Source organism: Cervus canadensis, chromosome 11 (assembly GCF_019320065.1).
Source record: "Cervus canadensis isolate Bull #8, Minnesota chromosome 11, ASM1932006v1, whole genome shotgun sequence".
In the NCBI taxonomy this organism is placed as follows: domain Eukaryota; kingdom Metazoa; phylum Chordata; class Mammalia; order Artiodactyla; family Cervidae; genus Cervus; species Cervus canadensis.
In genome coordinates this window covers 47,330,984-47,357,650 of record NC_057396.1, presented here as the reverse complement: position 1 = coordinate 47,357,650, position 26,667 = coordinate 47,330,984, and the positions used below count along the sequence as shown (strand labels likewise).

Genomic DNA, 26,667 nt, shown 5'->3' with positions numbered 1-26,667 from the left:
CTCTGTCCCCCCCAGATCTCCCTGGAAAGCTTAGAGAGGTTAGGTCACTTGCCCAAAATCAAGTGGTAGCTATGGCAGGATCTAACCCAGACAGCCTAGCTCTGAGCCCTGGCTTTTATTTGCTCTGTGGGATTTGTGCTGTACCCTGAAGGTACCTTTCCCATTATCTACCAGCAGGAGGCACCAGAGGCCAGACTGTAGCTGCCTGCTCCTCTGCATGGGGAGGGGAGAGTCAGGGTCTGAGACTCTGATTTTTTTTTTTTTTAATTGAAGGACAATTGCTTTACAGAATTTTGTTGTTTTCTGCCAAACCTCAGTATGAATTAGCCGTAGGTATACATATTTCCCTTCCCTCTTGAACCTCCTTCCCATCTCCCTCCCCACCCTACCCCTCTAGGTTGATACAGAGCCCCTGTTTGAGTTTTCTGAAACATACAACAAATTCCCATTGGCTATCTGTTTTACACATGGTAATGTAAGTTTCCATGTTCCTCTCTGCATACATCTCACCCTCTCCTCCCCTCTCCCCGTGTCCATAAGTCTGTCCTTTATGTCTGTTTCTCCATTGCTGCCCTGCAAATAAATTCTTCACTACCATCATTCTAGATTCCATATATATGTGTTAGTATACAATATTTATCTCTTTCTGACTTACTTCACTCTGTATAACAGGCTCTAGTTTCATCCACCTCATTAGAACTGACTCAAATGTGTTCCTTTTTATGGCCGAGTAATATTCCATTGTGTATATGAACCACAACTTCTTTATCCATTCATCTGTCAATGGACATCTAGGTTGCTTTCAGGTTCTAGCTATTGTAAATAGTACTGCAATGAACATTGGGGTACACGTGTCTTTTCAGTTTTGGTTTCCTCAGGGTATATGCCTAGGAGTGGGATTGCTGCGTCATATGGTGTTTTTATTTGTAGTTTTTTAAGGAATCTCCATACCGTCTTCCATAGTGGCTGTATCAATTTACATTCCCACCAACAGTGCAGGAGGGTTCCCTTTTCTCCTGAGACTCTGATTTTTGCCTTTGTCATATCCACCGTGCAGCGGCTCAACTTGTCCAGATCCTCACAGATATGCAGGGTCCAGCCCGCTGTGTGTCCCCAGGCTGGGGCCTGTTCCTCTTTGATCCAGAAACTGAGTGTGTGTGCTAAGTCGCTTCAGTAGTGTCCGACGCTTTGCAACCCTGTGGACCATAGCCCTCCAGGCTCCTCTGTCCATGGGATTCTTCAGGCAAGAATACTGGAGTGGGCTGCAGGGCCTTCTCCATGGGATCTTCCCGACCTAGGGATTGAAACCTCATCTCTTGTGTTCCCTGCTTGGCAGGTGAATTCTTTACCACTAGCACCACCTGGGAAGCCCAGGGACTGAGAGGTAGAATCGTATCCTCTTTTCAGAGAGGCTGTGATCTCCCGGAAGCGGCTGGGCTGCAATGGACTGGGCCCCTCAGACCTGCCTGGGAAGCCCTTGGCAAGGCTGGTGGCTCCACTGGCTCCTGACACCCAAGGTAAGGGCTGGGAGCTGGGCAGGGGCAGGGAGGGACTGTGGCCCCTGCTCCCCAGACCATATCTGTCTTCTATCCCTGTCTCCATCTCTCTGTCTCCTTCTTTCTCTTGCTTTGTGTTTCTAGCAAACCCGCCATCTAATTCTCTCCCTATTGTGCTACTAACCTCTCTGAGCCTCAATTTCCTGGTCTGTAAAATGGGAACAACAGAACCTACCTTGAGGGGGTGTGGCTTGTGCTGGTGGTTAGATGGGCTGTAGTTGTCACGCTCTCTGTCACTCTCTGTTTTTCTTTCTTTTCCTCTCCACGTCCCCTGTCCGCATGTCTCTCTGCTTCGTGTCTCAGTCTCTCTAGGTCTCTGTCCTCTGTCTCGATGTGGAAAGTGCACAAGACTGGGAGTCAGGAGACCTGACTTGCTGTGTGATCTTGGGCAAGTCACTTCCCCTTTCTGGGCCTCAGTTTCCCAATCTGTAAAATAGGGGTGCTCAGCCTTACCTGCCTCCCTCCATCCCAGGGTTGCTGGGAGGATCATGAGAAAGTTGCCAAGAGCGGGGGTTTCCTTCTACGCAGGGGTTGTTGCTGTGGTCATTTTTGTCACTGCCTCAGGACCCATCTCTCTGTCTCTCCGGGTCTCTGGGTCTCTCTGTGTCTCTGTCCCAGCCTCTCCCTGTCTGTGTCTTTGTCTCCCTCCCTGGGTCCTGGCTCAGTACCTCTGAGCCTCACTGGCCCCACGGGACCACCTCATTGCCCTCTCCCCCTCAGTGCTGGTCATACCGCTGGTGGACAAGGAGGCCGGGGCTGTGGCAGCTGTCATCTTGGTAAGAGCGGTTGTGGGTGGAATGGGGAAGAGAATAGGGGATGGAGCAAGGGAGGGTGCACTGGATGGAGCCCCATGGTGTGTGTGTGTGTGTGTGTGTGTGTGTGTGTGTGTGTTGAACAGTAAGTTGGGGTGGAGATGGGGGAAATGGGGGTCTGGGAGGAGTCTGGGAGGAGCCCTCTGCCCCACCTTGAATGGGCAGGATGAAGCTGCCTGCCCATCAGCAACCTGTAGAGGGATATGTGAGCCCCATCTGGACTCTTACCTGGTGGAGCCTTGACACAGCCCTGACCAAGACATCCTTCAAGATGCATTGGGGGCAGTGTCCCAAGAGGCCATGCATGCAGCCAAATGGGAGAGAACCAAGTGACCCTGAGGAGGGGTGCGCAGATACGACCGACCCGATCGAGACAGTGTGGGAAAGCCAGTCAGAGATGGGGGTGACTGGAGCTGGGAGGCTTGAGGAGAGGAGGCCCCCGGAGCAGGGCTGCCTGGGAAGGCATCCAGCCCCAGCCAGACCCACATCCGAGGCTGGGACAGATGCCAAGCAACAGGGTGGGCTTCCTGGGGCGGGTGACTGGAGGGGAGGGGGCCTCAGCTGGAAGGAGGGACGCTGCTGGGTTGGGGGAGATGGGCCGGCAACCTGAGGCAGGGCCCCTCCTGCTCTCTGCTGCCCCCTCGCGGAGCTCCCCGCTTTCGACTCCCCCTGTGGGGCTGGGTGAGCTTTGCGGGGTCCGGGCTCTGCGGTTCTTCCAGTCCTAAGAACTGAAGGGTTAGCGCCCTCAAATCGCCGTTATTAGGGATCGACTTCTGCGGAGGGGACCACCGCCTCGGTAAAGGGCGCGGACAGATAAATGAGCCGGTCTCGGAGCGCCCGCCCGGTGACTCCTCCTGAGCTCATTAAAACGAAATTAAAGGTTTCCGAGGCGCCTGACCTTTCCCAAGCTGCTGGCGGGGGGTGCGGGGGGCGGCCACGGGGAGAGGAGAGGAAGGAAGGGACACTTGGCTTGGTCTCCTCGGAGCCCCATCTGCCTGATGGAGGGGGAGGCGGCCCCCTTGGTTTCTCCCGCAAGCTGCTTCGCCACCCCCAGCTTCTGTCCCCGCAGGGAACGGATCTGCCATTGGCACCCAGTTCTCAGCGCCGCTTGCCTCGCTCCTCTGGTCCCCATCTGTCCCAGAGCTGGTCGCTTGGAGGAGGACCTGGGCTAGGCACACTATACAGAGGTGGGGTGTGGGAGGCGATGGCTTGGTCGCCCACCTCTGCTGAGGGAAAGGGGTCTGGGGTGCCAAGTTCCTAGAAGGACTTCCTGTGTCGGGGGCTGTGAGGGCTGGGCCAGTAAGGAGGCAGCTCCTACAATGGCAAGATGCTTGGAAGGTTATTGTGGGCAGAAGTATGGTTGCTGTGACCGATGTTCACTGTGGCTCATGTCAGGCCAGGAGTTCAGGCTTCAGCCTTCTCCTGGGGGTAGGAAAGGCTCTGTGTGTTGGCAAGGGGGATTGGTCAGATCACTTAAATTTATGGCACCCAAGCAAAACACTGCTCTGGGCCCTGCCTGCCCCAGGACAGGTGCTGAAGCAGAGAGAGGAGTCACACTCATTCCTGCCTTCTAGAAGCTCAGTCTGGGGGAAGGCAGGGTCACCCTCATACCACCACTGGCCAAATGAAATAATGCTGGAGCACCAAGGGGTGCCTCACAGTGGAGACAGCATTTGAGTGGGACTTTGGGACGTGGGGAGGGGGGAACAGACAAAGAAGAAGGGATAGGATATTCTAGGACCAGCATGAGCCGAGTCAGGGTGGTGGAGTGTGGAGGGGAAGAGTGTGATACAGCAAGGCTGAGGAGTGGGATGTGTGCTGGTGAGCAAGATGCTACCTGTGGCTGCCAGGAGTTCCTGACTACTGTCCGCTCACCTCCTCAAACACCCTGGGCAGTGAAGAGCTCTTGAAAAGTATTTGGATTATTTGCAATCTGCCTCCCCTCCAAGCCTGGCCCTTCCTACTCAAGTGGAAATGTTCTTCTCCTGGACACCCCCTCCCCAGAGCATACAGACAGGTCTGACACATCCTGTCTGGCTGATCTGTCCAGCTGCTCCATGCCCCTTCCTGCCCCATGCTCCTGTGGCCACAGGATCTCACATCCTCTGAGAGGCAGCATAGACATCCCCAGACCTCCCCGCTGCTGCCAAATCCCAAGGACTAAGGTTCTAGAGGGTAAAAGGAGTACCCAGGGCAGATCACTTGGGGGCTGGCTCACCAGCTCCTTCCTTAACAAGCCCCATTCCCCTCTCTAGGTCTCTGCTCTTGTATTCATCATCCCTCCATCCATCCACTCACCCATCCGTCAATTGAAGGCATATTTCTTGAGCACCTCCAGGCACTGTGCTATGCGAACATAGCAGCAGTGACCGAGACGGACCAGACGGGCCCTGCCTTCACAGACCATACAGTCTGGAGGGATGAGGGCACTGGACATTACACAAGTGAGCCAAACAAAGAGAGAACTGCAAATGAGGGCAAGTGACAGCAAGGAAACCTGGGAGCCCTGCAAAGAATATTGGGGCCTGATAGAGATGGGCTCAGCGGAGGGCTTTCTGAGGGGCATGCTGTCCTGTGCAGAGCTCTGGGCTCCCGCAGCTCGCAGCTCAGGGTGACTTGATTGCAGATTCTTTGTGTGGAGTCTTGGCTCTGTTCTTCGATTCTGGGATAATAAGTCCCACTGAGGAGCGGGGAGCCTTTGGTCTCTGGCATCTGATGTGTGATTTGTGCCCACTCTTTCCCTGAGCTGTGCCAGCCGTACCAGTTCCTTACTTGGGGGAAGGGGTGTCCTTTAGCTCTATTGAACTTGGTGAGGGGGTGGGCCTTTGCTGGGCTTTCAACCTTCTCTGCCGCCTGGGTCCCCACTCCTGAGAGCTCCCACTGGGTCATAGACCCACCCCCTAGTTAGCAAGAGTAGGTACAATTGTGCGTTCTGTTAGTGGGCAAGGAGCTGTGTGGTGTGTGTGTGTGTGCAGCTGATTATGTTTGCTTATCGGGATGGGGCGGGATGGGCAGAAGTGTGTGCATGGCTCTCCAGTATGTGAACTCAAGTATCCTGTGTACAGATACGAATGTGCACCTGTGGATGGTAGTCACTGTGAGTGTGTGGATGTCTTTGACTGCACTGTGTGTGTGCAGGTATGCACATGCCTGATATCTCTATGGGACAGTGAATGTGTGTGTGTTGGGGGGCACTGAGGGTCTCCATGAAAGTGTGCACTGTGTTTGTGCATGTGCTTGTTGGGATGGGCTGAGGCAGCCCAGGAGTACGTGCAGGGAGGGGCAGGCCCAGCAGGTGGAGAGGACTCCATGATTCCTTCCTTCCCTCCAGCCCTCTGAAGCTCGTTCAGCCTCCCAGCTCTGTCCTGGGACCAGGCTATTTTGCCAACCCCACAGCCCTAGAGGGGTCCCAACCTTCCCTTTTTCTGAGAGAGGAGTCCAGGTGGCAGGAACAAGAAGGATGTCCTCCCCCATCTACTAATAGTAAAATGCCAACATGTTTCTGTAAACCATATGCAAATGCCCCCTTTCAACAACCTCTCTTATGGGAATCATAGATGGAGCCTCATCTGGAGCCTAACGTTCCATACCATCCTTGGTGGCCCAGGCCTCTTCTGGGTCTTCCTGCCTCCAGTCTTGCTCCGTCCAGCTCTCCCTACCTCGTAGACCATGGTCCGCAGATGCTAAAGTCTGCCCTGAATCCCCAGTACAACCAAGCTAAAGTCCAATTCCTTAGCCTTGCTCTCCCCCTGTACCACAGACGGCACCCCTGCCTGGTCCTCAGCTCCCCGTACCACCTACTACCCAGCACTGTCAGGACAGCCTCCTGCCTGCAGCATCCTCTCGGGGCTCTGCTTGTCTTCCCAGACTTCAGTGCCAGGTTTGGAAGCTCCCCAGGTGCCCTCCCACTCTGAGCTCCCACAGCCTTTAAGTTCCCACCCACTCAGTCTGCCCTCTCCTTCCCCAGGTATGAAGTTCTACACCCCCCTCCATCATATCGCCCTCCTCCATCCCCCCCAGCCAGGCTGTGAGCTTCCTGAGAACCTGCTGGTCTCCTCCTCTCCATCTGCTCCTGGCAGGGGACCTAGAACAGAGAGGCAGGCAGGCAGGGGCTGCTGAGTGGGGCCGGGGTGGGGGGGTGGAGGATAAAGGAGGGGACCCCAGTGCAAGCACTGTGGGAAGTCCCGCAGGTTGTGAGCAGCTCTGAGTAGGTGCCCGGAAGCTGCTGACGCAGGTGGGAGCTTTGCTGTCAGGGCCTGCAGTGCACACCACTGCCCCCACCATTTTCTTCACCAAGCACCCAAGCAGAGGTGGGAGAAGAGACTTCACAGAGCATGAAAGATGGGCGGAGGAGACTCCAGGTGGCTGACACAGAGAAGTTGGAGAGGGACAGGACAAGGGCTGGGGTGATGAAAGATGGATCTGGAGAGGGGAAGATGTGGGCAGAGAAGGGGAGGGAATGGGCAGTGCTATCCCAACTCTGATACTTTCTGCTCTGTGACCTTGGGCAAGTCACTCAACCTTTCTGGGCCTTCAGTCTGAAAGATGGAAGCTTGACTTACAGGTTGGTGAGAATCACGTGCAAGGCAAAGTACCTTGTCACTCCATTCATTCATTCCTTCATTTATCCATCCATTCTCCCAAGTTCTTCAGGCACAATATATGTATTGTAAATGGTGGACTTCTTCCCCTATCCCAGACTTAGGGTTGGCTCAAATTCCAACTCAGAAAGGATGGAGCTGGGAGGCTGAAGTTAATAATACTGATTCTATCATCAGGGCCTGAAAAGCTCCATAGACTGAGAGATGGAGGGGGGGTCCAAGGTCACCCCCTGTCCCTCACTATACACCTGGCTTGTGCTATAGATGGGACAGTGGCTGAAAAGTCAGAGATCAGAAAAGTTCCACTTCTTTGGATTAGCCCTTGAAAGCTTCCTGGAGGAGGGGATTTCCCAGCCATCTGCTTGGTCAGAGGATGGACTTATCGTTGAGGCCACAGACTGGAGTGTGTATGTGTTGGTGGGGACAGGTGTGTGCCAGGCATAGGGAGGGTGCTCTGGTAGAGACAAGAGGCTAGGGGAGGTCACAGCTGGTTCCCCTCTCCCTCCCCTCCAGGTGCACTGTGGTCAGCTGAGTGACCATGAGGAGTGGAGCCTGCAAGCCGTGGAGAAGCATGTAAGTGGGGGTAGGGGCTGGGGTAGGATGGGGACTGCTGAAGGCCCTCATCACAACTTAGGGGAAGATGATCCGGCCAGGGAGATGGACAGAGCTGGGTTCCAGGGCCGCACTTTTGGGCTGTGTGACCTTGAACAAGTCACTTAAGCTCTCTGAGCCTCAGTTTTACATCTGAGAATCAGGATAAGGATAGCACTGACCTACTTAGGGTAAGAGTGATATAAGGCGAGTCAAATACTTTGCCACCTGACTTATTTGAAAAGACCCTGATACTGGGAACGATTAAAGGCAGGAGGAGAAGGGAATGACAGAGGATGAGATGGTTGGATGGCACCACCGACTCAATGGGCATGAGTTTGAGTTAACTCTGGGAGTTGGTGATGGACGGGGAGGCCTGGCGTGCTGCGGTCCATGGGGTGGGGAAGAGTCGGACACGACTGAGTGACTCAGCTGAACTGAGGAAGGAATATCTACATAATGATACTGAGGCTATTCCCTGAGATTATGATTTTGTGACTTTAACAAGAACTCAACGACAGCAACTCCCCATGGGTTCTAGAGACAGAGAAATCTGACCCTGTTCTTGCCTTGGAAGAGTCTTGGGGCTAGGGGTGGAGACAAACCCAGTACTTATCTGATCATGGACCGAGGGACGCTCCGGGGAAAGAGGGAGCCCACGGGAGTGTGGGGGTGGGGGGCTATGGCACCGCAGGCAGAGAGAACGGCTCAAACCAAGGCTAGAGGTCCAAAGGTGGCGAGGGCGATAAAGGTGGGGCGTGTGGCTTGCTGACCGCTCCGCCCGCCCCAGACCCTGGTGGCCCTGAAAAGGGTGCAGGCCTTGCAGCAGCGCGAGTCCAGCGCGGCCCCGGAAGCGACCCAGAGTCCTCCGGAGGAGGCGGCGGGAGACCAGAAGGATGGGGTCGCGTACACAGACCAAGACCGAAAGATCCTGCAGCTTTGCGGTGAGGACCTGGCAGCGGCGGGGAGGGGCGGGGCGCGAACCTGTGAAGGCGGAGCGCGAACCTGTGAAGGCGGAGCCATAGGTGGGAAGGGCCGTGGGTGGGCGGGGCCTGCGGCTGGGGCGCGGCCGGGGGCTGGCTGGGGCCGCAACTGAAGAGGAGATCCTGAACTGGGTGGGGGTGGAATTGGAGGGCGCATACCCTTGGGGGAAATCTGTGGGCCCTCTGCCTGACTCCTGCCCCGCCATTGCAGGGGAGCTCTACGACCTGGACGCCTCTTCCCTGCAGCTCAAAGTCCTCCAATATGTGAGTCCCTGTAGCCCTCTATTGTGTTTCTCCCGGGAAGGAAGTCCTCTTGAGCCCTCCATCTCAGTACAGATTCAGATGTCCTGCCCCTCCTCTCTTCTCCACCTACCTGCGGAGCCTCAGAAAGGCAGAGGGTGGGGAGTGGGGATCTCCCAGATGCGAGGTCAGCCCCTCGCTGTGTCCCTCCCTCTCAGCTGCAACAGGAGACCCAGGCATCCCGCTGCTGCCTCCTACTGGTATCCGAGGACAATCTCCAGCTCTCCTGTAAGGTGAGGGCCCAGAGCCACTGTGGGGCAGGGCGAGGAACCTGGGTCTCTGAGAGGAAAAACCTTGCCTGTCCTTTAACCAGTTCACATCGTTCTGCCCATCAGGTCATTGGAGATAAAGTACTGGAGGAAGAGATCAGCTTTCCGGTGAGTCCTGCGTCTGTCCTCTGTGTTGGAGTCTGCAGAAGCAGTTAAAGCAGACCAGGCACTCCTGGGATCTGCCCAGTGAGACTGGAATTTACTAGAATCTCTTGGAATCTGATGGAATTATCTGGACCTTCAGATCTACTTAGAAACGTTATGAGAGATCACAACCTCTCATGATCAGGATCCCTTAGGAGAAATCACTCACAATCTACAGAAAGGTTTACTTGGGGCCAGGTCACTTCTGTTGGAGTATCTCTGGGCTTGGCTCTCTTAGAATCTGTTAGGATCAGTGAGAATCCTTGGATTTTGCTTTTTTCTCTCCTAGTTAGGAAAGACCCTTAAGTCCTCCATAGGGGATTCTGGTCAAGAGCCTACTCCCCCCACCCCCCACCCCACCCTCACTCCTCAGTGTTGACTCCATCCACGATTTGGACTGACTGAAGAGGTAGTTGAAACTTCCAGACTTGATGAGGGGAGAGGTCTGACATGGCCTGATCTTGGGAAGAGTTGGGCCCTGACTGGCTCTCCTCACTCCCTCAGTTGACCACAGGACGCCTGGGCCAAGTGGTGGAAGACAAGAAGTCTATCCAGCTGAAAGATCTCACCTCCGTAAGCCATGGCCTGGCTGGACCAGGGGAGGAGACAAGGGGATAGCCCTCTGCCCAGTCCCCAGGGCCAGGTTCTCTGGGCCTGGGCAACCTAGGAATAGGGGAGACAAGACCCGGGAACTTTTTCCTAGCCCACCCTGTGTCATAGCACTTCCCACCCGGCCTGAGCCCTTCAGACCCTCCTGTTGCAGAGTGTGGTGGAGGCAGGGGAGGGAAGCATGTTCTTCCTTCCCTGCCCTGACTTGCTTCCCCTCTTGCTTCTCCTTTGCAGGAGGATGTGCAACAGCTGCAAAGCATGTTGGGCTGTGAGGTGCAGGCCATGCTGTGTGTCCCTGTCATCAGCCGGGCCACTGACCAGGTCGTGGCCTTGGCCTGCGCCTTCAACAAGCTCGGAGGAGACTTGTGAGTCTGGGTGGAGGGATGTGGGTCAGGAGATGGAGCTGAGAGGCTGGGCAGGGCTGACTCGGGTAACAGTGTAGGAAGGGTACTGGGCGGGGGGTACTATTCTAGCAGTGGTGGGTTGAATGGTTTGTCTGTGCAAGAGATTGAGATTATGGGAGCAATAGACCCTTATTGCTGCTCCATTTGGCTTTGTAAAATCATGCTGAGGTTCAAACAAGTTCCCCTTCTTGTTGCCACTTCCTATAGTTTGGATTATGCATGTTTTGGGGTCTTCCCCCAACTTGTCATCCCTGTATTAGTATTTCTGCTGGTAACAGATGGAGGAGCGATGTGCTCTTGGATGGGTGAACTCTCTGGGACCCACAGAGCATCAGTGACATTGTGGACAGTGGCTCCAGGGAATAGGCATGGAGGTTGGGCTGAGCTGAGGCTCTTCAGAGGCATTGATAGGGCAGCTGTAAGAATCATGGGAAACAGAAGGGTGGGCAGGACACAGAGTCAGGGACACAGGCTTAGTCAGGAAGTATGTCTCAAAAACTGAGGTCGGATTTGGGGTATAGAAGTGGTATCACAGATTTCATGTCCTACACCAACTCATTAATTGCTGCCTGAAGCATTGTATTAGTTTAGTGAGAAACAGTGCTGTGATTAGCCACATCTGTCCTGGGGGCATATTCAGGATGTGAATGCTGCCACACTTGGTCCAGCATGCCCAGCAGTAGGGAGTAGTGGGCAGGTGAGGGGTTGCATTCTGATTCCAGGATGCAGAGGGATGCTGACAAGATGCTTGGCCCCTGGGACACAAATTGGCAGGCTGGGTTTGAGGCCTCGGAGCTCCTGCAGGAAGTGGAGACTGGAGATGTTGGGACTAGAGAGGTGTCAGAAGCCCAGGGACAGTGTCTGCAGGGGTGGAGCAGAGATCTGGGAGTCAGGGGTCTGAGTAGCAGGACCTGCCAGCATGGAGGCCTGGGGAAATGAAGACAGGGACAAGGCAGAACTCATTGAGGCAGGGAGGATGGGGGTCTGTGTCATGGGGAACTGGTGAGCATCCCAGTGTGGGAGTATTTGTGCCATTCAGTAAGCACACATTGAATAGTGTGTCTAGTGTGTCTGACTCTGTGCTGGCTGGATGGCCTTGGGTAGGCCTTTGGGGACGGAGAGTGCAGAGTGGGAGGTCCAGCAAGGGTTGTGGCCTCTGGCTGCCGGCCTGGGTTCTGAGATAGTCCTGGACCTGGAGGAGAGGAAATATCAGAAGGGAAACGAGATGGGGACTGGGTGACAGCTTTGAGGCTCAGGGCAGAGACAAGGTCACCTCTAGGTTCCACATCTTTCAGGGAGTGAGTGCTGAATAATTGCATGAGCCAAGGTGGTGCTCAGCTCAGAGCAGGCACTGTAGAGAAGCAGTCTGGAACCCTGAGAACAGGGACTCCAGAATCCCTTCATTGGGGAGTGCGATGAGGCTGGTGGCAGGGGAAGAGGTACATTTAAGACTTCAGCAAACACTTTGCAAACATCTCCCCTGTACCAGACTCTGCATTTGACAGGGGGTGATACTGTCAGGGTTCAAGACTGGCTTCAAGACTCGATGTTTATTTTTAGGGCACAGAGCAGGGACGGTGGGAAAGGTATTCTAGGCAGAGCGAACAGTGTGAGAAAAAGCATGAAGGTGTGAAAGAGCCTGAGGTTTTCTCAGAATGATGAGCATCTTACTGTGGCTGAGGCTGAGACGCCCATAGAAGAGGGGAGAGAGGTGGGTGGGACCAGATGAAGGGGCCTCAAATGCAGTGCGAAGGAAGGTAGGGAGACAGACACAGCGCAGTGGGGATTGGGGTCTAGACCCAAATCACTGAATGGCAAGCATGAGTGGCAAGCTCCCCAGCTGAGAGGAGCACTGCAGGCAGCCCCCAAATGGGGAGGGGTCTTGGCAGGGAAATATGGGGGCTGAGAAATGGTCAGAGTCTCTGAGGAATACTCCATCTCCCCTTGATCCCCATCCAGAGAGGCTTACCCACGTCCGCAGCCCAGGTCCCGCCCCAGCCCAAGTCCCACAAAGCTCCCTGCTGACAAATCATTGGGTGGCCGGATTGAATGACTTCCTCAGGATTTCAGGCCAATCTTGTCAGATGCCAGCCAGCTCCGTGAATGTGATATGGGCATTGCCCTGCCCACAACCACCTCAGGACTTGTGGAGGCACCAAATTGGGGCCTGCAAGTTCCAGGGAAGGTAGGACAGTGTAGGAGCTGGACAAGACAGGGCGGTGCCACCGCCCCTCCCTGAAGTTGGAGGAGAGGGGCAGGAGGAGAGGGGCAGGAGAACATAGAGCCCGCGGTTGGGCGAGTCTCCACTCTGAGGGGGAAAACAGCCTCAGTCTGGGTAAATCTGAAGTCAGAGGAGGGAGACTTTGAGAAGTCTCTGGCTTTGAGAAGCAATAGTCTGAGGAGGAAAACACATTTGGGGCAGAGGAAGATTAGAGCCCACTCCCCAGAAGCCCCCCCAGTCTGAGGCAGAAGCTGGCCCAAGCCACCAGGGTGGTGAGCGGCCCCAGCAGAGGAGGGTGCGGTGAGCTGGTGGGTTTCTGGGTGGGCTTCCTGGACGGACGGAAGTGAGGCGGAATGGGGAGAGCAGTCTGTGGTCTGTCCCTGTGCGGTGACCCCCGCCACCCCACCCTGGCAGATTCACAGACCAGGACGAGCATGTGATCCAGCACTGCTTCCACTACACCAGCACGGTGCTCACCAGCACCCTGGCCTTCCAGAAGGAGCAGAAGCTCAAGTGTGAGTGCCAGGTGCGTGGCCTGCCTTGACTGCTCTCAGGGACCAATTCCGCCAGCTCTCAGCCCCAGAGAGTCATCCACGAGGGAAAAGCCCATGGGTTTTGGGGCCAGTGGTGGGGAGACCACCTAGGCCCCTGGAAGTCTCTTAAAGAGGGAGGACAGGACTGGAGCGCCTCAGGACGGCACCTCTGGCTGCAGGCCCAGTATGCGATCGCCCTCTAGTGTTCAGATTGGGCATCACAACAACGTCTGGATGGCTAGAGTCGGAGGGGACCACACATGTGACACTCAGGTTTCCTGCTCACCCTTCCTGGGGCTAGAACTCCCACTCCTTCCCTTAGAGCCAAATGATACAGTTAGACTCTCCCAGTCTAGAGTTAGAGTCTACAGTTAGACTCTCCCAGTCTAGAGTTAGAGTCTCCCCATCTCTCCCAGACAGGCCAGACTCTCCAGCCTGTCCCGTGAGCCCTAGGGAAAGATTGAGAAGACCCTTGGGCTGATGGAGGCAGGGGGCTAGAGGGTGAACCCCTGCAACCTGATTCCCTGTAATTTCCTTTTTCTCCATTCCAGGCTCTTCTCCAAGTGGCAAAGAACCTCTTCACTCACCTGGGTGAGTACACTGCCCTCCTCCATGCCTGACTATGGGGTGGGAATCGGGGGACTGGTGTTTTGAGGAGGGGAGGCAGGCAGGCTTGGCCTCAGCACTCCAGCCTGGTCTCACCACTGTCCCCCATGCTTCTCCCTCCCGCAGATGACGTCTCTGTGCTGCTCCAGGAGATCATCACAGAGGCCAGAAACCTCAGCAATGCTGAGATGTGAGTGAATCCACCCAGAAGTGGGGACAGAGAGAGAGAGGCCCTGGCCCTCAGTCGTCACCTCTCTTTTCCTCCCCTCTTTTTCCCCCTCTGTTGTTATCTTTATCTTAATTTATTTGGCTTGCACAGCATGTGGATCTTAGTTCCCCAAGCAGGGACTGAACCCATGCTCCCTACATAGGAAGCATGTTGTCTTAACCACTGAACCACCAGGGACGTCCCCTCCACTGCCTTCTTGTGGGACCCACATCTTGCGTGATTTTTATTTCATGCTTGTGTCCCTCACTAGATTGTAACATCCAATGACCACAGGGCCGCTGCTTGCTTTGCAGGCCTTGGGTCCTCAGCTCTTAATACAGTGTCTGGTACATGGTAGGTGCTAGCAAAAAAATTATCCATCTGAACTAATGTCTGGAGTCAGCTAACCCTGAGGAGAGTCTCACCATAGGTCACTCCCTCCAGGCCTCAGAAATCCAGGCTTCACCTCAAGTCCTGAGATTTGAGGGGTGGTTACAGAGGGGTGTCAGGGCCCTGTGGACCAACGCCATCTCTCCACAGCTGCTCTGTGTTCCTGCTGGATCAGAACGAGCTGGTGGCCAAGGTGTTTGATGGGGGCGTGGTGGAAGATGAGGTGAGGCAGGGCTGCATGGAGGGAGGGTGTGACCGTGGTCCTGGGGTCCGGGAGTCCACGGGGGAGCAGGCCCTACGTTTGATCATTCATTCTGTGACCGGCCACCAACCCTCCTCTCAACTCCATCCCTGCCCCGGCAGAGCTATGAGATCCGCATCCCCGCTGACCAGGGCATCGCGGGTCACGTGGCGACCACCGGCCAGATCCTGAACATCCCAGACGCTTACGCACATCCACTTTTCTACCGAGGCGTGGATGACAGCACTGGCTTCCGGACGCGCAACATCCTCTGCTTCCCCATCAAGAACGAGAACCAGGGTACGGGTTGTGGTGGCTCCAGAAGAGGGCCGGGGCAGGGCCTGAGAAGATGGGGTGGAGCCGAGCAGAAGGTCCCCAAGCCATCTCTACCACCCTAGCATCCCCAGGCCGAAGGGATGGGGTTTCCCAAGCATGTGATGTCCGTTGAGGATACCCTGGGAGGACAGATCGTCGGACACGTCCACTGGCTCATTCTAGCTCCTCTTTGGTCCCCAGAGGTCATCGGTGTAGCCGAGTTGGTGAACAAGATCAATGGACCATGGTTCAGCAAGTTTGATGAAGACTTGGCTACAGCCTTCTCCATCTACTGCGGCATCAGCATTGCGCATGTGAGCGGGACAGGGGCAGGCCCATGCAGCACCCTCTGTTCTCCTCTCCACACTGGCTCTCCTTGCTCTATCCAGATGGGTTTGTCCCACCCCTGGGGCTCAGAGCCCCGCTGCTGGGTTGCTGTGCAGTCTTCAGTACCTACTGGTCACTTCTGGCCTCAGTTTCCCATCAGAAAATTAGGGATACTATTTCCAATCCTGTCCAGTTAGCCTCCTAGGATTGTGAGAGACCTGTTCTATTTCCCTCTTTTCCGAAAGCAACCTCAACCCGAGCCCCTGTTTAGCTTCTTGTGGGGATGTGTTGGGTCTCATTGTCCACAGCTGGCAGCTCTGACCCGGGAATCCAGCCCCTAGATCCCTAACGCTACCCCCCTCCTTGCTTCTCTTTCTCCATTAGGGGCCTCAGACTCCATCACTGAAGCTGGGGCAAGCTCAGGAGAGCATGCAAAGTACTAGATCAAGTGCTAACAGGCCCTGGGGAGGAGGAGAGGGCAGGTCTGGATGAAAGATGGAGAGGGGTCCCTACTATGGGCTGGAGCTTGAAGGCTGAAACTGGGCACGGCCTGGGACAGGAGTTGGGGGGAGGTTCTATCTGATCCCTTTGTCCCGGTCCTGGGTATTTCACAGCCACCTTGCTTGAGCCCTATCTTTCCCTCTCTCCCCCACAAGTCCCTCCTATACAAGAAAGTGAATGAGGCGCAGTATCGCAGCCACCTTGCCAATGAGATGATGATGTACCACATGAAGGTGAGCCTGCACAGAGCTTCTTCTACCCTCTTTCTCAGGGCCCCAGGGTCCCCTCCAGTCCCCCTGTTCCTCCCCTAGCTCCATGAGTCCTCTGGTGCCCAGGATCAGGCTGGGCTTTCTGATCACCCTCTCTTGAAGATAAGAGCAGTGCCTGGCCTTTTGCTCTCCTGCTCTCCTTCGGGGCAGCCTCTCTTCAAAGCAGTTTCTGGTTCAGCCCCAAAGCCGGCAGCAAGACTCAGCCCAGCGGAGAGCATGGTTCAGCCAGGTGCTCCCCATGTCAGGGATGATTCCCATCCTGGGAACTGCTGACAGCTGGGAAGCCTGCCCAGGGTCCTCCCTCAGCTCCCTTAGGTACAGTGGTCCTGCAGTCCGAGGCCGTCCCATTCCCAGACCCTGTGCAGGACAAGCTGTCTGGAACTTTAGTTCAGAGTATGTGATGGTTATTGTTCACTTGAACATTTCGTCTCCTCTATGTCCAAACCAAAAGGTCCCAGGCTTTGTGGCTGGGGTCAAAACTGTAGCAGGAAGGACTGGCTCTGGGATGGTCCTCCTCAAAGAAGGAATCTTTTGAGTTATTGTCTGTGGAAGGCTGCCCTGGTGTCAAGAAGAGGTGTTCTCTGCCTTCAACAAGGAGAGGCGGTTACAGATGAGGGTGGGCCCAGGCACGGAGGACAGTAGGTTGGCTGCAGGATGGCGAGGGGAGGATGGTGTTCTCCCGCCCAGTGACAGCCCATGGAAGGCCCAACTGGGGTGCATTCGAGTGGGAGGTCCCCGCCACTGTGGGCATTTGAGGTTGAAGACATTGGATAGGGTAGAGGCTATCTTCTCATGCCCTGGCTGGTCCCCTCCAGGTCTCTGATGATGAATACACAAAACTTCTCCACGATGGGATCCAGCCTGTGGCTGCCATTGACTCCAATTTTGCCAGTTTCACCTACACTCCTCGCTCTCTGCCTGAGGATGACACTTCCATGGTGAGCTGGCTCACCCCCCTTGACTATGGAGGATGGACAGCCAGAGATTGAAGTTAGATGTACATAGGAAATTCCTGGCAAGACAGAGTCATCAAGAGATGGAGGGGGGATGCGGTCTGCCAGCATGGGCCCCAGGGCCTGCCCAGGGACTGGACTGGGACCAATGATGGCCTCAGGATTGGCATCTCCCTCGCTGTTTTTCTAAGACTTTGTGTGAACTTGGTTCCAAGAGTTCTTAGATCTCCTATTTCTAAGTTCATGGCTCCAAGAATGCTTGGCTGTACCATTTTTTGGTTTTCAAGTTTAGATCTAAAGTTCTAAGGCTCCAAAATTTTGGAGGCTTCAAGAAGGGCCAAGGTAAGGGGAGTGGGGTGCATCTTGGAACTGACAGTATCTCTGATCCCTCCTTCTACTCTCTCCAGGCCATCTTGAGCATGCTGCAGGACATGAATTTCATCAACAACTACAAAATTGACTGCCCGACATTGGCCCGGTGTGTACCCCAGCCCTCCCCTCCGTGTGCCGGCAGCCCTGTCTCTGCCTCTCTCTGTCCTCTACTCACATCCATTGCTCTGTGTGCTTTGGGAAGGACCTCTGAGGATGACTAGGGGAGGCCCAGACTTGTAAGGGTGGGAGGATCCACCAGTAAGAGGCAATTCACAGACACTGGGACCTTGAGGAAAGGGAAGGAATTGGGCAGGACAGAGCCTAGAGGGCTTGCTGGAGGAGGAGAGCCTGAGGCCCCTGTGCTGCCCTCTCCCCACCCCTAGGTTCTGTTTGATGGTGAAGAAGGGCTACCGGGACCCCCCCTACCACAACTGGATGCACGCCTTTTCTGTCTCCCACTTCTGCTACCTGCTCTACAAGAACCTGGAGCTCACCAACTACCTCGAGTGAGTGGCTGCCCTTGCCCCCATCTGGCAGCTGCTGGGGTCCCCTTCCTGGGGACAGAACCACACCTCCTGTGTGGCAGACTTTCCACGCACTGCCTCACGGGATCCTAACAGCCCAGTGCGAAAGGTACAAGGCCTATTTCCAAGAAGGGGACCCAGGTTCCTGAGCCCCTGTGCAGGTGGTTCCGGGACATGTGCAGCCAAGAGCTCAGTCACTGACCGCGGAGCAGTTCCCCTTCTCGTGGCCATCTCCTCCAGCCGGCCCTCCTGTGGGGAGGGAGCTGTGCTCACCTCCTTGCCCTCTGTCTCCTCCCAACCAGGGACATGGAGATCTTTGCCTTGTTTATTTCCTGCATGTGTCACGACCTGGACCACAGAGGCACAAACAACTCCTTCCAGGTGGCCTCGGTGAGACCCTGCCCTCCTCACAGTGGGCACCCTCCCCGGGGTGCCTGGGAGCCTCACCCCTCCAGCCTGAGGGGTGGTGGGAGCTCGTGAGACCAGGAGCCAGTTGAGAGACAGGAGGAAGCTCTCCCAGGCTATGGGAGATGCGGGAGTGCTGAGGGGGTGGGAGGAGCTGGGCTGTTCTGAGCCTAATATGCTTCTGGATGTCAGGAGTGATGGAGTTTTCTTTGGTTTTTCCAGAAATCTGTGCTGGCCGCACTCTACAGCTCGGAAGGCTCTGTCATGGAGGTACCACCATTCTGCCCAGTATCCCCATCCCCACTGTCCGCTTAAGGCCAATGGCTTATTAATACGAAACTAGACTGTGGCCTGGCTCCTCCCCATGCCAAGCCCTGCTTTCCACTCAGACAGGGAGAGCTGCAGTGCCCCCAGGGCACGTCTGACTCTTGTTCCCGATGAGCTTGGAAGGGTACCCGTGCGGCTGGGGGTGCCAGTCAGGCTGCAGGTTCTGCCCGAGCCCAGGTTTGCCCAGGGAGGCCTTGTAGTTAGCCTGTTTCTCTTTGCATGTCTAAGGACACCCTGTGAAACCCTCTCCGCTCCCAGCCTGGCATGGGCTCCTTGTCCCGTCATGCTCAGCTTTGCCTCAGACTGTTTGATTTGTGTCTGCCCACCCCCAGTGGGAGCTGGTGGAGGCAGAAACAAAATCGGAGACATCTCTGAGTTCCCTGCATCTGGCACAGGGCTTGGCATGAGTGGGAACCCAACTTTCAAGGTCGCCTTGCCCCACCCTGCCCCCCACAACACCCCTCTGCAGCTGCTCCTGCTTGCACGCCCCCAGAGACAAGGGGCTCACTTCCTCCTGGGAGGCCTGGTGGCAGCCTGGCTCCTGCTCTCCACGCCCTGGGCTGAGTCGGCTCCTCCTCTGAGTGACAGCCCTTCAGCGTCACAAGACAGGGGTCTTGCCCTCGCCTCATCACTGCCCTTCGCTGTCAGCACACAAATGTTTCTTGCATGAATTAGTGTCGAAGACTCCAAGGGATCATTTCAGAATCATTCCAGCTTGAGAGGCCCTCAGAGCTCACCTTGTCGTGTCTGTCTGACTGACAGCGGAGGAATCTGAGGCTCAGACATGGCCAGGGACTTGCCCAGGGTCACATGGAGGGTTGAAGCAGAGCCCAGAAAGGGAACTGCCCCCCCCACCCCCGACTCCCCAGTTCTGCCTGCTCTGCTCAGTTTGGGGGCCAGGGCTGGGCTGGGCTTGCTTCCTCCCTTGGGGTCAGTGAGGAGGAGCCCCCCCACCCCAGCTGGGCCCCTATCACACCTGTCCCCACAGAGGCACCACTTCGCTCAGGCCATTGCCATCCTCAACACCCACGGCTGCAACATCTTTGACCACTTCTCCCGGAAGGTGATGGGGCTGGGGGTGGGGGGCAGGGAGTGGGAGCTGGGAGCTGGCCTGAGATGGGAGACGAGGTGGAGCCAAGGGGTGGAGGTTCCTGAGGTTTAGGGGAGGAGGGGGTGGGGTGCCTGGGCCTTGACCCTGTACCCCCACCCTCACCCAGGACTATCAGCGCATGCTGGACCTGATGCGGGACATCATCTTGGCCACAGACCTGGCCCACCATCTCCGCATCTTCAAGGACCTCCAAAAGATGGCTGAAGGTGCCTGCCTCTAGCCTGGGTCTCGAGATTGGGGAGGGACCACCAAGAGGGGGACTCGCCTGGAGAGCATCCCCAGGGTTCAGACCCATCCCTTCCAACCTCAGCCCACCAGGCAGACCCAGCTCTGCATCCCTGGCTCCCATCCAGAGTGCTGAATTCCCTGCGCCACTTTGGGATGGGCCCTGGGGCCTTGCCCTCAGGGACCCAGGATGCTGGGTCCCTCTCCTTGACCCTGTTCTCTCCCCAACAGTGGGCTATGATCGAACCAACAAGCAGCACCACAGTCTCCTTCTCTGCCTCCTTATGACCTCCTGTGACCTCTCCGACCAGACCAAGGGCTGGAAGACCACGAGGAAGATTGCGGTAAGTGCCACTCCTCCTTGGGAAGGCACAGGCTGTACACCCTGCCTGGCTCTGTGGCTCCTGCAGCCTGCATGCCCTCCCAGTGCTGAGCTCAGCCTGTGGGGGAGACAGAAGCCTAGACCACCTCAGGTGACAGTGGGGAGATTCAGAGAGGGGCATGGACTCACTGAGGGGTCACCCAGCAAACCAGTGAGTGGCTGGTGGAAGGTGGGCCAGAACCCAGCCACTGTCCTCCTCCCAGGCCAGGGATGGTGAGGACAAGTCCCAGTGCCACAGTTTGCCTCCTTGGGAATGGGCTTTGGAGGAGCATGGGCAGGTGGATCGCACTCACAGGCGGTAATGAGAGTGTTGACCTTTCAGGAGCTGATCTACAAAGAGTTCTTCTCCCAGGGAGACTTGGTATGTGGGGTGTGACCTCAGGGTGCCCAGGTTGGGGGAGGTTTCCTAGCCTGGGCCTAGGAGGGGCTGGGTTAGCCTGATCCAGATGTTTCTGGAGCATGGAGTGGGCCAGACAGGCCTGACGACTTGATGCCTGCAGGAGAAGGCCATGGGCAACAGGCCGATGGAGATGATGGACCGTGAGAAGGCCTACATCCCTGAGCTGCAGATCAGCTTCATGGAGCACATCGCAATGCCCATCTACAAGTGAGTGAGCTCAGGGGGCCTGCTGGAGACGCTGCCCAGGGATGGTGTGGGAGTGGGACGGGGCTCGCTGTGGCCATCACAGCAGACACAAGCGCTGCGCTGGCCTGGCCCGCTCCACCTCATCCACTCCTTGTTTCTGAGCACAGCCGTCTCTTGCTTTGCCCCTGAATGGGCCATTGGCTTCATCCTTGGTCCTTTATGGAAAGAGATGGTCAAGCTCTCCTTGAGCTTCCAATCTTATGCCTCATGCTCTTGTGGAAGTTCTACCTATGGTCCAGCCCTAATGTTTCTTGCTGCTTACAGTCTGACTTCTGACCTCTAAACCTGCCCCCATCCACCCCCAGGCTGTTGCAAGACCTATTCCCCAAGGCGGCAGAGTTGTACGAACGCGTGGCCTCTAATCGTGAGCACTGGACCAAGGTGTCACACAAGTTCACCATCCGAGGCCTCCCGAGCAACAACTCACTGGACTTCCTGGATGAGGAGTATGAGGTGCCTGACCTGGATGGCGCTAGGGCTCCCATCAATGGCTGTTGCAGCCTTGATGCCGAGTGAGTCCCTCCTGGGACCCCTCCCTGCCCAGGCCTCCTCCCACAACCCTCCACGGGCCTGGCCACACTCCCTGGGACCAGAGCCAGGGGTCCTGGATTCTAGGCCAGGACTTCCCACGTGACCCCAGGCGAGGTCTGACCTTTCCGGGCCTCAGCTTTCTCGTCTGTATAATGGAAGACTTCCAGCCTCACTGAGACTTTGTCATTTGTCCTCTGAGAGCACAGGGGTAACCAACGAGCAGTGGGCCCTGCTCTGCACCTCTGACCGCACCTTGGCAAGTCCCCCCCCACCCCCCGCCAGGCTACTTCTTCTCTGAGGCAGCCGGATGGTTTCTTCTGGGCCCCATTCCTGCCCTACCAGATCTGTGCCCTTTCCTCTGGGGTACCCTCACTGCCTCCCAGGATCCTCAGGCAAGAACGTGAGACATCTGAATGGGCAAAGGGTGGGTCTTAGAGACATTTATCATCCTGGCTGGAGGACTATAAATAGCCATGGTGGCCCTGAGGACTGCCTTTGTACTTGTGGTGGGGACTGGGACCTGGGGAGATAGGGGTCCCAGGAGGAAGCTGCCAGGGGGCCAGCGCAGTGCTCTGGGGAGAGGGGGCTAAGGAAGAGAGCAGGATAAGAACAGCAAGAAGGAAGGATCCCTGGGCTGGGAGGCAGGCCCAGCATGGGTCAGCCATGCTTCCTCCTGGCTGTGTGACCCTGGGCAAGTCCCTTCCCCTCTTCCCTTCTCTGTGAAACAGGAGGGTGAGACAATCCATCCTCTAAGACCCCTTTTAGATCCAAGTCCCCATAGTTCTGTGAAGTCCCAGGAGAGGCCACCGAGGGTCCCTGGCCCCCTTGGGCACAGAGCTGACACTGAGTCCCTCAGTGGCCCCCTGAGTATACCCCCTTAGCCGGAGCCCCTTCCCTGATCCTGCAGCCAGAGGGGTACCTGGCCTCAGCCTGGCAGGGCCTCTCTCCTCTTCAAGGCCATATCCACCCGTGCCCCGGGGCTTGGGAGACCCCCTAGGGTCGGGCCTTTGGGGTCATCCTGGCCACTGGCTTCTCCTTTCTCTGTTTTGTTCTGTATGTGTTGTGGGGTGGGGGGAGGGGGGCCACCTGCCTTACCTATTCTGAGTTGCCTTTAGAGAGATGCGTTTTTTCTAGGACTCTGTGCAACTGTTGTATATGGTCCTGTGGGCTGACCGCTTTGTACATGAGAATAAATCTATTTCTTTCTACCAACCCTCCCCCACGGGGCTGTCTGCAGACTTTGTGCATGAGGTTGGTGGTGGTGGTGGGGAAACAGCATGGGGGAGGCAAATGCCTTTAAGAACTCCCAGGCTACTGGAACTCCCATTCCTGCTGCCTACGCCCTCTTCTGGGGGAGTGCTGGACCTGTCGGGGTACCCCCAGACCAGTCCTGTGCCACATACTGGGTGCTGAGGTGGAGATGGCACATACAGAGGCCTGAGCATGAGGCAGTCATTTGTGGACTGGAAATGGAGAAATGAGAGACTGAAGCAATCAAGGAGGCTGCCTGGAGGAGGTGACCTGGCACTCCTTCTAGACCCTCTGTCTGCTGGTCTACCTTAGTCATGCATGCCCTTACAGCCAAGGCCTGAGCCTCTGAACCCCCTCTCCTAACCACAGGATACCTGTCTGTGTCCCTGTAAATCCAGCCAAACAGGTAGCCCTGAGTCTGACTGTGTATCAAATACAGCCCTGGGTTGTGTCTGTGGGGTTGATCCCCTGCTCTCCTGGCTGTGAGAGTGTTTGCTTCTCCACAGACAGAGGGGCAGACTCCAGACTGGTGACCAGGAGGAAGCTCTGATTGGCAGTCTCCAGACCCCACGCCCACCTTGCCTTGAACCCTCCCATCTTCTCTCCTTCATTTCTCCCAGATCAGTAAAGGTTGGCATGTTAAGGGGCTGGGCACTAGGATCTCCTTTCCTGGTGGGGTTGGGAGGCAATGGACTGAGCCATCCTGTGTTTGCCCACAATGGCCTCAGGGTATCGGCCTTGCCGGTTGACACCTCAGGGTGTTCGGGACCATAGAGCTTGTCTGCCTCTCACGGCTGGCAGTTTGTTCTGGTCTGGGGTCTGTTTCTCTGGACTGAACGGTCCCAGGGCTTCAGCCTGCCCTTGGGGCTGTGGGGTCCAGGCCCCTGCCCTGCTCAGCCCCTGCTTTGGGCTCCCCCAGTCTGTCCTCTCACAACACAGATCTCAGGCCGGTCAGTGGGCCCCCAGGTGGGGGTGAGTCATTTGCTGGCTCCAGGCGGACAGAAGAGGATTACTCTAATTGTGCCCAGCTGACACCAGTGTTGGTGTCGGCTAACACAGGTGCCTATGACCCTGGACCCTGAGTGTGTGTGTGTGTGTGTCCTCTTCCACAGACCTTTGGGCAAAGTGGAAGTACAACCTAGGTACCCACCCCTGAGCCTTCCTCCCCTTCCCCCTGAGGCTGCTCTCCCTCGACATTTAATTCTGTTCAAGGCCCATGCTGTGACACATCCCTCCTTGCCTCCAAATTAAACAACTCAGATATTTTCTCCTGCACTGCAGGATCCTATGCTAAGGCCCAGAGCTAAATTCATCCTCGATCCTGGTCTGGAGGGTCTAACAGCCTGGCAGGGGAGACACAGGCAATGATACCTATGGCCCCAAGCAGGGGCCTGAGAAAACCACAGCGAGGTCTGGAAGATGAGCAGGGGTTTTCCTGCAGGCAAAGGGGGCAAGGCACTCCTGGGAGAAGGAACTGCTCCTAAAAACGCTGCTGCTCGGAGAAGGAGAGTGACTGACACATGAGAATGGAGAGAGCTAAGGTCAGATCAGGGAGGGCCATGAATGCCAGACTGGAGTTTGGCTTGACTTTGTGGGCAAGAGGGAATGGGGGCTCAGGCGTGCATTTTAGAAGGTCCTGCAGGAAGGTGAAGCAAGGACTGCAGGAGAGCGGCTGGGAGGGGATCATCCTGGTGGGCTCCCGTCTATGGGGTCGCACAGAGTCGGACACGACTGAAGCGAGTTAGCAGCAGCAGCAGCATCCTAAAGTGGATGCTCAATGGCCTAGGCTGGGTGAAGGAGAAGGAGGTCAAGATGCTTTGGACTCACAGAACTTGTGCTCGATTGGATGGGGGCGGAGGCCGGATTGGCAAGTGCCCTGGAAAAGGAACCTGCTCTTGAACAGCCCTGGGCAGCTGCTCAGGCGCCACCCTCCCGGCCCACCAGGTGTTGGGTTGAGCCTCTGGCAGGAGGTGAGTCCCCGGGGAAGATGGGCGGGGCAGCTGTTTGGGGGCTGCCAGGGGTGGGGGCCGGAGGAGGGGCGGGAGGAGGAACCTGCTTCTGCAGAACCTGCGGGCAGCCCTCACCCGGTTGGAGAATACAAGCCTAGGCCCCCCAGGACTTCTGGTAACTGCCCTGCCCTCCCAACTTAATGGTTTCATTTTACAGGAAACTCCATGATTCTGGGCGTAGACACTATTGTCTCATTCTGCAGACTAGAAAGGTGAAGTCCAGGAGGTTAAGTAATCAGCCAAGGTTGGGATGTGAGCCTGACTCCTCTTCAAGGGCTCTGTCTCTGGGATAGAGGAAGGAGATTCAGGAGCTCAGGGTCTCCGTCTGCCTTCTCAGGACTGTGGCGGGTAGGAGTGGTGAGCAAGTGGACTGGGGCCCCAGAGAAGGGTTTGGGATCAGCGCTCTGTGCCTGTGTTGCGGGGGCGGGTGGGGCACGAGAAAAGGCGTGGAGAGGCTGATGGCGTGTAGCGCAGCTTATGGCCACCAGGTGGCGCCGAACCCCCGCTGGCCTCACCTCCCCGGAGGTCTGAGAAGGGCACGTGGCAGGTGTGTGATGGGGGCTAACCTCACTCCTGTCCACGCTCTCACTGGGGTGATGAGTTCTCTGGAGGCCTTCAGGGTACAGGAGGGTATGTTGTGTGAGTGAAATCTGCTTATAGATGGCACAGCCAGATTGTTCTCTATGAGGGCGTACTAGGATGGGTCCCTACCAGATGGGAAGTACACCCTCAGTTTGAAGATTGGCGGGGTAGACCCGAGAAAGAAGGTGTTGCTACTCCCTGACAAGATGGCTGCCATCCTCCATTCCTAAATCAACCCTGGAGAAACCATAGGACTGAGTAGGAAGCGGGAAGCATGGAATTCTGGGAACTAGCAAAAATAGTCTGGGGTGCAGTGGGAGTTGGGGAGAGGTAAAAGTGAGGTGTTGGGTTGGCAGAAAGCACTTGCCTCAGGCCTGTTGCCTTGGACAGTCAATCATTGCCTGTCCCCTCGCTTCTGCTCAAACTCCTGGGGCTTCTTCATCTTCTCTTGGCAGTAGCTGAAGGAAAAGAACAATCTCTTGATTGGGGGGCTCTCCCAAGGATGGACTGGACTATTGTCCCCTTTGTGGGCAAGAGAAACTGAGGCCAGAAGCTCAGCTGATAGGAGCCCCCATCAGAGTTAAACCAGCTTAGCTCCCCAGGGTCAGATGAGGAAACTGGGACCAGGAAATGGCAGGGACCTCGAACTCCGCACAGAGATCCAGAGGTAGCGTAGGGACGGGCACCGGCTCCCACTTCCTGGCCCAGGGCTCCCCACCACCTTTCGCAGGGATAGCAGTCTTTGCTTCTTCAGGTCCCACCTAGAACTCACCCTTCAGACCAGACCTGGAGAGCTGGTCTGTGTCTCCCACATCACTGCCCCCGCGTCGGCCTTGTGCTGGGGACAGGGTGGGGAGGGGATGGTGTGGGTTAGAATCGCTGACCCTCTTTTCTCTTCACATCTGCCCCCTGAACCATTCTTCTGGCTCTCAGCTGAGCTTCCCAGGCGGCGTGTGCCTGCTGGGCGCATGTGGTTTCTCTCCTCAGTTAGACAGGAAGCCTGGTAAGGGCAGGAACAGATCTGCCTCAGCTTTAGTTTCCAACATCTCTCCTCAGTGTAGGCGTCCCAGGTGGCACAATGGTAAAGAATCTGCCTGTCAATGCAGGAGACTCAAGAGATGTGGGTTCCCTCCCTGGGTTGGGAAGACCCCTGAATTAGGAAATAGCAATCCACTAAGGTATCCTTGGCTGGGAAATTCCATGGACAGAGGAGCCTGGCCGTCTACAGTCCATGGGATCACAAAGACCGGACATGACTGAGGGACTGAGTACACACAGGAGCTCAAAACAGGTGTGTTGATTGATAGATAGCGGCAGTCAGGATTCCAATGCATGTATTAATCAAAACTCAGCTGAACAATGAGGGAGGCCCTCTGAAATTCTCTAGAATTATCTCTCTGCATCTCTTTCATCTCTGGTACTCCACCCTGTAAACTCTTGCCAACCAGCCTCTTCAGACTCACAGCTCC

General features: G+C 56.2%; 1 protein-coding gene across 3 annotated transcripts in view; it reads left to right on the top strand.

The window, feature by feature from the left end:
- Nucleotides 1-22,568, top strand: part of PDE2A (phosphodiesterase 2A) — a 94,206-nt gene extending 71,638 nt beyond the window's left edge. For all 3 annotated transcript variants that reach the window (XM_043481742.1, XM_043481741.1, XM_043481744.1), the window contains exons 5-31: nt 1,408-1,517; nt 2,277-2,332; nt 7,483-7,542; nt 8,351-8,504; nt 8,755-8,807; nt 9,002-9,076; nt 9,179-9,220; nt 9,761-9,829; nt 10,100-10,230; nt 12,905-13,016; nt 13,575-13,614; nt 13,756-13,819; nt 14,378-14,450; nt 14,591-14,768; nt 14,985-15,097; nt 15,767-15,844; nt 16,696-16,818; nt 17,241-17,311; nt 17,589-17,711; nt 18,032-18,119; nt 18,357-18,404; nt 19,450-19,524; nt 19,679-19,778; nt 20,029-20,141; nt 20,502-20,540; nt 20,680-20,786; nt 21,131-22,568. In XM_043481742.1, the coding sequence (XP_043337677.1) occupies nt 1,408-1,517; nt 2,277-2,332; nt 7,483-7,542; nt 8,351-8,504; nt 8,755-8,807; nt 9,002-9,076; nt 9,179-9,220; nt 9,761-9,829; nt 10,100-10,230; nt 12,905-13,016; nt 13,575-13,614; nt 13,756-13,819; nt 14,378-14,450; nt 14,591-14,768; nt 14,985-15,097; nt 15,767-15,844; nt 16,696-16,818; nt 17,241-17,311; nt 17,589-17,711; nt 18,032-18,119; nt 18,357-18,404; nt 19,450-19,524; nt 19,679-19,778; nt 20,029-20,141; nt 20,502-20,540; nt 20,680-20,786; nt 21,131-21,341 (2,506 nt within the window). In that variant the 3' untranslated portion in view covers nt 21,342-22,568. The remainder of the gene's footprint in view (nt 1-1,407; nt 1,518-2,276; nt 2,333-7,482; nt 7,543-8,350; nt 8,505-8,754; nt 8,808-9,001; nt 9,077-9,178; nt 9,221-9,760; nt 9,830-10,099; nt 10,231-12,904; nt 13,017-13,574; nt 13,615-13,755; nt 13,820-14,377; nt 14,451-14,590; nt 14,769-14,984; nt 15,098-15,766; nt 15,845-16,695; nt 16,819-17,240; nt 17,312-17,588; nt 17,712-18,031; nt 18,120-18,356; nt 18,405-19,449; nt 19,525-19,678; nt 19,779-20,028; nt 20,142-20,501; nt 20,541-20,679; nt 20,787-21,130) is intronic.
- The last annotated feature ends 4,099 nt before the right edge of the window (nt 22,569-26,667 follow it).